At 51.5% G+C, this 10,166-nt stretch overlaps 1 protein-coding gene across 1 annotated transcript in view; it reads left to right on the plus strand.

The window, feature by feature from the left end:
• The window catches only part of LOC119100588 (uncharacterized), a 76,881-nt gene extending 66,818 nt beyond the window's left edge, over positions 1-10,063 (plus strand). The window contains exon 13 of the mRNA XM_037223669.1: positions 9,958-10,063. Coding sequence (XP_037079564.1) covers positions 9,958-10,063 — 106 coding nt within the window. The remainder of the gene's footprint in view (positions 1-9,957) is intronic.
• The last annotated feature ends 103 nt before the right edge of the window (positions 10,064-10,166 follow it).

The raw sequence follows: 10,166 nt of genomic DNA on the forward strand, positions 1-10,166 counted from the left end.
TTGGTTCGGGCTAACCGCTTCCGCAGCCACGAGTAGGAATTTAGGTGACCATTTATGTCCAGCAAGGAGCAGTTAACAGGCTTCGTTGCCGCGCTCATGGCTGCAAACGACTTGCCATTGCTCGAACGTCCATGGTCCGACTACGAGAAAGCGGCAGATGGAGCCTGCCGACGGATGTATATGGAATCGATACATCATCGGACGTCGGTGCAAGTGTTCGGTCGTCATGCTGATGTGTTCATTCATGTATCCATGATATTTGAAGGATTGCATTGCCTTCCATTGTTTATCCAGACACAGCATGAAGTAGTGGTCTAATCCTCATGTTCCCTGTCCAGCGCCAGGTTTCGTTCTCAACAAACGCTTGACAGATGCGGTCGTACTGAACTTGCACCAAATACTCTAAATGCATCTCACGAACCCATTGTGCACGAAATGGGATTAGCCATAGTTATGCAGACTAATTGACGAAACGTACACCGAAATATCAGGAAATTTAAGCAAATGGCTGCACCAGCTGGTCCTCGGCGACAGAAGCGCAGCCTCTACCAATCACGGCGTGGTCCCGATACCGCTGGCTCCAGCCCAGCAAGGAGCGCTGGGACTGCACGGGCCGGTGCGCGCGGCTCATCTTGGAGGTCGCACACGCAGGCCCGCCGTGTGTGATGGGCCGTGAAATGATCAGAAGCACATGTCACCGATCACGGCGCAGCTTGGCCTCCTGGCTTCCGCGCCTGAGGCGACCGCCCGTCGTGTCTGATGACGTCACTGACACTCGTGGTGGCTGGTGACGTCACTGACTCACGTGGTGGCTAGTGACGTCACTGGCGCTCGTGGTGGCTGGTGACGTCACTGGCCTTCGTGGTGGCAAGTGACGTCACTGGCGCTGGTGGTGGCTGGTGACGTCATGGTATTCGTGGTGGCTGGTGACGTCACATACGCCCGTGGTGGTTGGTGACGTCACTGGCGCTCGTCGTGGGATGCTAGGACTTTGACTTGCTCGACTTTATTGGACTCTGGGTTTGGTCATGCTGGACTAGACGAGTTTGTTATGAGCACCTCCTGGCTGTGATCTGTGATGATTCAGATAACGCAAGCGTTCGCGTGATGAAAGAAAGGGGGAACGCTTTTAATTACGTTCTTTGATCTCTCTCGGAGAGCAAATGGTGACGGACTTTCATTTCACAATGCGCAGTGTGTGTGACTGTCATCCCTGCTGTCAATTCACACGTAGATGAAAGATATCACAGATGAAAGAGGCTGTGCAAGTTTCTCAAACCTTTAGCAAGAAACGTTAATCGCCAACCTGAGTACGCTGGGAGAATGTTTAACAGCATGCGTAGACCAGTTTTCCGTGAAACGGCTGGCTATATGAAAGCAGCTAGCCCTGCAACCTGGATCTTCATATCTACTGTGACTGAAGTTGCTGACGAGGTGGCCACGGTCTTGCTCATACGGGTTCTTTCGTGCGTCGTCATTCAAGCAAGCCGACGGATAGAAATGACAAAAATAATGAAAACTTTACACGGCCGATCTTGGGAGCTTTCAAACTGCAGACTACGGCTAACGTGTTTTGATGCCGAATTTAAATCGATGTGACGAGCGTCAGAGGGAGTAGACGACAAACCAAATGGAAGTTTTCCGCGAACGGCTGCCTGTGGGCGCGACTCGCAGCGATCGGCGGTGCTTCTGTTCATTCTCATTAGCTCAAGTGGTGGTTAATAGTTCTGACATGAACTGCCAGCCATGCGAGCAATGGAAGTGTGACTGATGGCAGAGTTCGGTACGGGGGAAATCTCGTCTTAACTTTTCCGGAGTTTTACTTCCGGAGAAAACTGAATAAGCCGTAGAGGATTGGAACAGAGCAGGCAGACCGCAATTATGGTCGGCGGAAGAATTCGCTGTGAAAACGTTCGCTTAAGTGCCTGTCGGGCTCTGCTAGTAATGGGAACCTATCAAATGATGGTTGTGAAATTAGACGGATCCGAGATTGTAGAAATTTGATTTTGAAAGGAACCGACGTAAGTCTCAAGTTTCCTTTGAATCGCAGTTATGCTGCTGGCGGCAATTCGACAGATATATTTGCAGTGGAAAATAACGGCGCAGCTGATGGCTAAGTGCTCAGCACTTGAGGCTTCCTGCAAGCAGGAGTGGAGGGGTTTCAAAACAAGTAGTGGAGAATATCGGGCCCCCGAACTTGCGCCCTCCAGAATTCTGTTTGCAATTCACGCCGGCAGTTCTGACACCAGAGCTCACGCCAAGCAGTGTATGCTGCGCGAGCCTTACCCTAACCATCCGATCATAAAATTTCAGGTCAACGCAGACAGAATATGGTAGAGAAAGTTTTGACGTCCCGCAATGGTTGGCACGGCCGTCCTGCCCGATCATGTCACCCGGCCTTTAACGCGACCGCTGCTACCGACCGCAGGCTAACCCAGTCAAGGACCAATTGCGGAGGCAAAGCAGTTAGAACTCTCTGCCCCGTCACTGGCGGGCGGATTGGAGGGCAGGCACTCCAGCCAACTGATGTGGGGACGGTCAATTCTTTCATGTTGTAAAATAAAATGAGCTTGTCTTAAGCACTCGCTCGACCGGTCCTTCCGACCCAAGAAGAATAATTTATCGGATAATGTTGCAGAATGAATTCCAGAAATGTTTCAAAATAATTTCCAAACGGCGCGGCGTAGCCGTGCCCAACTTTGCATAGCGGTAGTCATATGCAAACCAGATTTTTTTGGTACAAAAAATTGCATGAGCGTTGTATATTCGCCGACCTGTTGTTGGTCATAGTCAGACCATGGCTGTCAGCAAAGGTAATGTCTGGGGAATCACTCAATCTGATGCAACAACGGAGTATTTGACGAATCGTCACATCTCTGAGATAGTTTCTTACGCAATAAAGCAGTTTTAAAACCATCCCGCTTTTAGTTGAGGTTTTGCTCTAAGGAGCAGTTTTGGTGCTCTTTTCAAATTTATTGATATCAGCGATCGCAACAGATGTCTTTTATGGAATTCCTGTAGGTCCGAGTAGGTCACTGACCTAAACTTAGCCAGGTCAACACTTTTTAGAAACATACCGCCTAGTGTAACCCTTGCCGCTTGTTCAAATGCAAAAATCAAAGCGATTTTGCAGGATTTTGGCCCTCATGACCAAAGAGAAAAGAAGGTCACTGACCTTAAATGAACATTGGTGACCTTTTTATTAGAATAGGTATCCAGGTTCAAGGTGCTCGCATGAGGAGATCTGGTGGCACGTTGGACATGATTCTTGAATTTGACCTTGATTGACTTTATTTATCACCCCAGAACCACAAGCTATGAATCCCAGATTTTGACGCAAGTGAGTTCACATACAGGGAAACTGACTCTGTGAATTTGGTGTCTAGCTTTCCTAGTTTTTGAGATCTTAGGAGGTCAAATTGACACTCGCCGGAGCAAAGAGCATTCAATTGGCGGTGTTACAAGGCTTCCAGAAAGTGCAAGCGTATACCTATGACTTCATTGGTGGTTCTAAGTAGTTAGCAGTGTTGTGAAGCGCCACAAAAAATATGAAAGCGTTATGGGTGAATGAAGTTATGCGTATGTGTGTGTGTGTGTGTCGTGTTTATACTTTGTGTAAAACACATGAAAACTTCAAAAAAGAAAACAAGTTGACAACATCGTGAGTCCCAATTTTTATTTCGGAATGTGAATCTGACTTCCTTGGAACATAACCGCACGTATGCGGGTAGCAATCAAAGCGGAAATCTCCCGTCAGTCGTCAATGCTTAACATTGCTGACATGTCATTTCGTTAGTCACGTGTGACAAAAACGTTTGCGTATGAAAAATAATGTTTTGCGTCAAATCTTCCTGTAAAATAAGACCTTACGCTTCCGTTCCATTGCTCTAAAGACGTACAGACACCACAGCCCTCAAACGGCGGCTTATTTCATCCCTTTTCCTACCACGGGTTACACCGAGTGACCCACTGACGCCCATCACCTGCCGTCCGTCAAAAGTTATCGTCTTACTGCGCTCATGTAGTACGTATATATGCAGGCATGATAAATCATGATATACAACGATATGGGTAGCCAATAGGTGTCATAACTAGAACGTCACTTATACTCATAAGCACCTTCCGTTGCGCCAGGATTTCGCCTGTGCGTTCCTGTTGGTGGGAGACATCACCTTGTCCTGTTGGTGGGAGACATCACCTTGTCCCACCGGTGTTGGGCGGCCGAGCGCGCGGTGCAGTGCCCTCCCGGCTAGGGTCCACCCCAACACCACGACGGCCGCCGGGTGAGGAGGTGCTGTTCGGGTGGCGTGACTCTTGACAGAGTGGTAGCACTCGCGGAGCGGCATGCGCCACCGGCGTAGCCGCCGAAGGGGAGGAGAGAGCGAGTAACAGCCAGGGATGATGGGGTCGTAGCCGCCGAAGGGGAGGGGAGGAAAGCGAAGGTGACAGCCCGGGACGGTGTGGTCGTAGCCGCCGAAGGGGACAGGATGGGGGGGGGGGGGCGGAGAAGCGAGGGTGACAGCTCGGGACGGTGTGGTCGCAGCCGCTGATAGAGAGGAGAGTAGAGTGTAGCTTGGGACGGTGGGGGTCCTGTCAGCCGGTGAATGGGGGGGGAGAGGGGGTGACAGCCCGGGACGGCGGGGGTCCTGTCAGCCGGTGAAGGCGGGGGGGGGGGAGGGGGCGGGGGTGGCAGCCCGGTACAGTTAGGTGGTCACGGATGTAGGCTGCGGGCGTCAAGATGATTTTTCCGATTTTTGATAGATACTGGTGGGATGATCAGTGATCTCTGGACGCTTCAGCGCTCGTTCTGTGGGAAGAATGTAGGTTATCCGATGGAGGGCTAAAGCTACTTGCATTTAGCCGAAACGTGTCTAACGGGCCATCATCTCGGCAGTTCTAGAGATGTGGCGCTTTGAAACCGACAAGTTCACGCGGGTTTCAAGCCGGTGATTGTGCTCCGATGAGGTTCAGAGCTGTTCTGCGGTCTCAAAGCAACTTCAAAAGCAGCTGAAATTTAAGCATTTTACATAAGCAAGCATAGCGTGTGATCAGCATAATATCCAGCATCGTACCCTCGACTAATGCGACACTCCCCGTATCGCTGGATCGACACAGGGTGACGCGGGTCTGTGAATAGGCTGGACAAATGTAATAGTTTCCTTGTGTTTGAAGTGACAGTGACAAATGACCGGAAGCATGGCTGGCTGATGAATTATTTCGTGCCCCGTCTGCCTTCGATCACAGGGCTGTGTGATATGAAAGCGGTTCATGTGGGCTTGCTATGAGCAATTTTCTTGAGCTTTAAAATGTTGGGCCTGGCGTTTCTGCATTTGTGAAACTTTGGAATCTAAAGGACTTAAAGGCTTCAGAGGAGGCCTACACGTGTAGCCTTTAAACCGATGGCAAGATAAATGCCATAGTACGATTTTCAGACCATGGCAGACTGTGAGCAGCACGGCAAGCAATTCCGCTATGCTCGGAGCCTTTGTTGCCAGGTTGACAAGGGGGGACAAACTGGCCTGGGATAAACCATGCGTAACCACCCTGAGTTGTTCGGTTCACTCTTTTGTAACGGGTCACTCAATTTCGATGATGCGCGGCATCGATATTGTACGAAAGAGTGAATCCAAATGGAGCTTTGCTCACGAATCAGTGATTGATTTTGACTGCGGCTCCATTTCGAAGAGCAGAACTTCAATTTAGTTAACGCGAGCCGACTATTAACTGGCAAAATTGAGTTGAGTCACGTAACATGGATTCCATCGGGGAAGATCTTGCTAGCTTAGGACGGAAATTTTAAGGCGCTCAGCGATCGTCCATCCTTGAGTTTCTCGCGTATTTTCGTGCATGTCTGGCATAAAGCTCAATTTGAACTTTGATCTGCTTGAGAGATCTAACTATCTCATGTCATGCCATGTGGCCGTGTCATGTCGGTGCCGATGGCTCTGGTTATATCTCACGCCTGGCCCTTTACCAGTTGTTCGGTTGATATTGCGCTGCATGATCAGGCGTGCACGATGCATGAGTGTATTCATTTGAAGGGTCATGGCCTAGCTATTTTGCGCCTAAGCCCCCCCCCCCGTCCCCCCGCCCCGACACACCACAGAAAGCCATCGACCGTAGACCTGAGGCTGACTGAAAATGGTAGCAATAAAAGCAAAAAGCAAACAAACAAATAATTACATGCAAGTTTTTTATCCCAATGGGTGTCCAATAAGGTGGCCTACATCAGGGCAGAAAAGGGTACTTGGTAATACGTGAGGTCGACTGACCCAGAGCCCCACCCAACAGATTTTGCTCAACTTAATACCTACGCCTGTCGTCACGCGCAGCAGCATTCTACACGCCACTCAACGGCGAGTCAACTCATCATTGACCTGGCATTGGTTTTCCGAGACCTAAATCATGGCCAGCTGGCTCCCCCTCTGGTCCGTTCTGCCTTCAAGTGACTTCGACATCTCCCGCTCGGACGTAAGCGGACTCGGCATGGATATTTGACGACGGCTGAGAGCTTCGCTCCGGTGCGACTCCCGTCGAGCCGAACTAATATTTGGTGACGGCTGGCAGCTGCACTTATGTGACCGGCGCCGCGGCTAGCCGACCCGGCTGCTCTGTCAGGAGGAACGAGTCGCCACCGGGGGTCGGCGGCCCGCTAGCACCTGCGACTGCCCGGTCGGCGCTCCGGTCCCGGCTGACGGTGTGGGATAGCCTGCCCGGGAGTCCTGGCCTGCCGCTGGACACGAGCTCCGTCCGGCGCTCCGGTCCCGGCTGACGGTGTGGGATGGCCTGCCCGAGAGTCCTGGCCTGCCGCTGGACACGAGCTCCGTCCGGCGCTCCGGTCCCGGCTGACGGTGTGGGATGGCCTGCCCGAGAGTCCTGGCCTGCCGCTGGACACGAGCTCCGTCCGGTGCTCCGGTCCCGGCTGACGGTTGTGGGATGGCCTGCCCGAGAGTCCTGGCCTGCCGCTGGACACGAGCTCCGTTCAATGTCGCCCGCGCTGCTGTCGACCTGGGCCGTTGTACCAGAGTGTCTCTGGTTTCCCTTCAGAGTGAACAAAGCTCTGCAATGGCCCAGGCTCCGCGACACCATCTCTGACCTGGTGAACACGGGCGCTGCCGTCATCTAACGCGGCAGCGAGCTGTTCTATATGGGCACTACCGCCATGTAACGCAGCAGCACGCGTATGGTGTTCGCATGGACGGTATCTTGTATGGCATCACGTGTCGATCGCGAACGCCGGCTGTGACTCCCACGAGCTCATCCAAATGTTGTAGTCACGTAACCAGAGCGGCTGCCGTACCTTTGCACTGTTAGCTGGCTCCTGCTCAATTGGTGCCGTAGCCCGACGTCAAGGTGTGTGACCATTCATTAACATGCATGGTCTGTCAAAGAGGCCTGCCTCAGGAGAGGTCGACGTACTTATATATTTCGATCTCAGTATATTCCCTAACGTCCGCGAAAATTGTCGCATTCCCAAGCATCATATTATCATCTTATCGCAAATATATATAGCATCGTGTTTAATGTGTATATCAGAGATGTGAGTTAAATATCTCCGTTGCTTTGTTTTTCATGTTTAAATTGGGCAGCGCTCGTTCAGCCTAACTGCACCCTGCAATGGTGTCGTCCCCAAAATCAGTGCATGATTGCAAGTTGCATCTCGCAAAGCGTATTTAAATTATGATTTATCCTATCCATTCTTACCAAAATACGCAGTCCCTTTCAAGCTGATCACTTAGACACGATTGGTCAGGAGACTCTCCGTGGGATATTTCGCATAGAAATTAAGTGTCAATCTGCTAGCAACTTGCTGCTGTTCAAAATCGGTGTGTGCTGGGAGAGCGTAAATGGCTGTTTGCTGTATACGAAAGGGGTTGTGAACATTCAAAATCACTCCGAACACTAAGTTTTCCGTCAGTATACTCGTGTCAATACAAATGCCAAATGCTGTACCCATGAACCGCTGTCAGTTTTCGATGGGCTGGTCGCAATATAATGTAATGCAATAAAACATGCATAAGGGGTTCCGAGAGGCGCAGAGAGCAAGCCACATAGCTGAATACAGAACCCACCATACACTTGGCATCATCGGCGTACAAAAGTGGGTCCACTTCATACAACAATAAGATCCGTGACAAAAAGCTTTTAAACATAATGAAATAATCTACTTGACACTGCCAGCTAGACTCCCAGGTATATTGCTCTTGATTTGACATGCCAGGTAAACCGGCAGGCTAAACGATACAAATTTGCGATCATAGGTTCAGCCAAACCTGTCCACCACGTGGTTTACAAAATTGTAAAGTTGCCCATGACGCGCGCGCGTACAGAACACGAGGTCAAACAGAATGCGCCCGCGCTGGCGCGTGGAGGTGTTTTGATGTGTCGAAGGTTGGTCCGTCGCTACCGTGTGTAAATGGCCATTTCACTCCAGCGTCTGACGCTTTGCTGTATCACGAGATATATGCCTGCGCTTTGAAAGAACTAATTCTAACACGCACGCTTTAGATCTATCTCACTCCGCCTATGACGATCAACTGAATGGTATGACGTTTCTATTTGCACCATTCTTTTACGCGTCAGCGATCCAAGCTTGAGAATTATACTGTTCGAGCTTTAAATAGCTACTAGGTGAGGCATTGGGAAGCGTAGCTGCCGAGGTTATATCTGCCGCGAGGAATCTGGAATTTAGTTATCTTGGCGTTAAGGATTTTCGCTCTGATCCTCACATCCAAACAGCTAGCAAACTTAATAATTCAATAGCACTCCCATCCGTGATTTTCGTCTTTTCTTTTTGCTGTTTAATTTTGCACGGAACGAGGCCGTGTGCGTTGTTGGTCGTAATGATTCAATGTGATTGTGAGGATATCAACGTTAAAAGATGATGCAATCCTCTTGCCAAACGACATGCTTCGATGCCTTTGGGCTGCGAAGCTGTAGGCCTACCAAAAGATTCGGTGGGGACGAATCGAGTCCTGTTGCTCACCTAAACGCAAATCTCCTTCACGACTTTTCTTTGCGATAACTTCATGAGTCGCTTCGCTCCTCGCTCTCATAGCAAGTGACACGTTACGAGCCAGTCGAGCGCCCCCCCCCCCCCCCCCACACGCGCTGGCTCGGCTCCGACGTGCTTGTTTGTGGTGAGTGTGACGAGACAGTGGGAGGCTGAGAGTGAGAGGCTGAGAGAGCAGTACCCGTCTGCGGGCCGCGGTGGGTGTGACGAGACAGTGACAAGCTGAGAGAGCAGTGCCCGTCTGCGGCGGCGGTGGATGTGACGAGACAGTGAGAGGCGAGAGAGCAGTACCCATCCGCGGGCCGCGGTGGGTGTGACGAGACAGTGAGAGGCTGAGAGAGCAGTGCTTGTCTGGGCCGTCTGTCTTGCTTGTCTGCTAAGTGCTTCTCTGATTAGTGGGACGGCGAGATGGTTCGCGCTGCGTCGTCAATTTACGCTGGAGCGGCTGCCGTAAAAGTTACTGCGTGAATCCCCTCAAACGAGCCGATCAGATCTCGGTCCCTGTTAAGGCCTGAATGACCGCAGGCTCCAGCTGGGTGCGCGCGAGTTTGATCAATTCAGTTTGCTGATGAACCACTTCTGACTGCTATCCCAATACACTTTTGCTCCTTAGGGCGCGCAGAGAAGGATGATTCAGAGGACGCAAGCATCGTGATAAAAAAGAAGCCACTCTTACGGGCCCATCTTGCGTGTATGGTCAAGCATGAATGCGTCACAGTACGCTGCTCTGCCGTTGTTAGTGCGCAGTGGATCTTTAAGTGTCTCTCTGTTATGGCTTTGGGTCGGTACAGCTCCTTCATCTTTGCTTTAAATCATTGCCCCACATTGACATCAGCCTTTCAAGGTCGCCTACCAGCAGTGTATCAATCTGTCACTCTAGTCGCGCTGCGCATTGTGCAGATGAACTCAGCGGGGCGCCTGACCAGGCGTCCGCTATTTCTCAGGCGGCAGGGTGACGTCCTGGAGATGGAGGTGTACCGCCCCGGCGACGGCGTGCCCCCGAGCATGCTGGACGTGCTGGTGGACCTGATGCGGCGGCTCGGGACCTGACGCGGCCCGCCGGCGGGGCTGGCCCTCCTGGGATCACCACCTGAGCTCTGATGCGGCGGCTCGGGACGACGCGGCGCCGCCGGCGGGGCTGGCCCTCCTGGGA

This window comes from Pollicipes pollicipes, unplaced genomic scaffold, assembly GCF_011947565.3.
Source record: "Pollicipes pollicipes isolate AB1234 unplaced genomic scaffold, Ppol_2.1 Scaffold_4881;HRSCAF=5763_pilon_pilon_pilon, whole genome shotgun sequence".
In the NCBI taxonomy this organism is placed as follows: domain Eukaryota; kingdom Metazoa; phylum Arthropoda; class Thecostraca; order Pollicipedomorpha; family Pollicipedidae; genus Pollicipes; species Pollicipes pollicipes.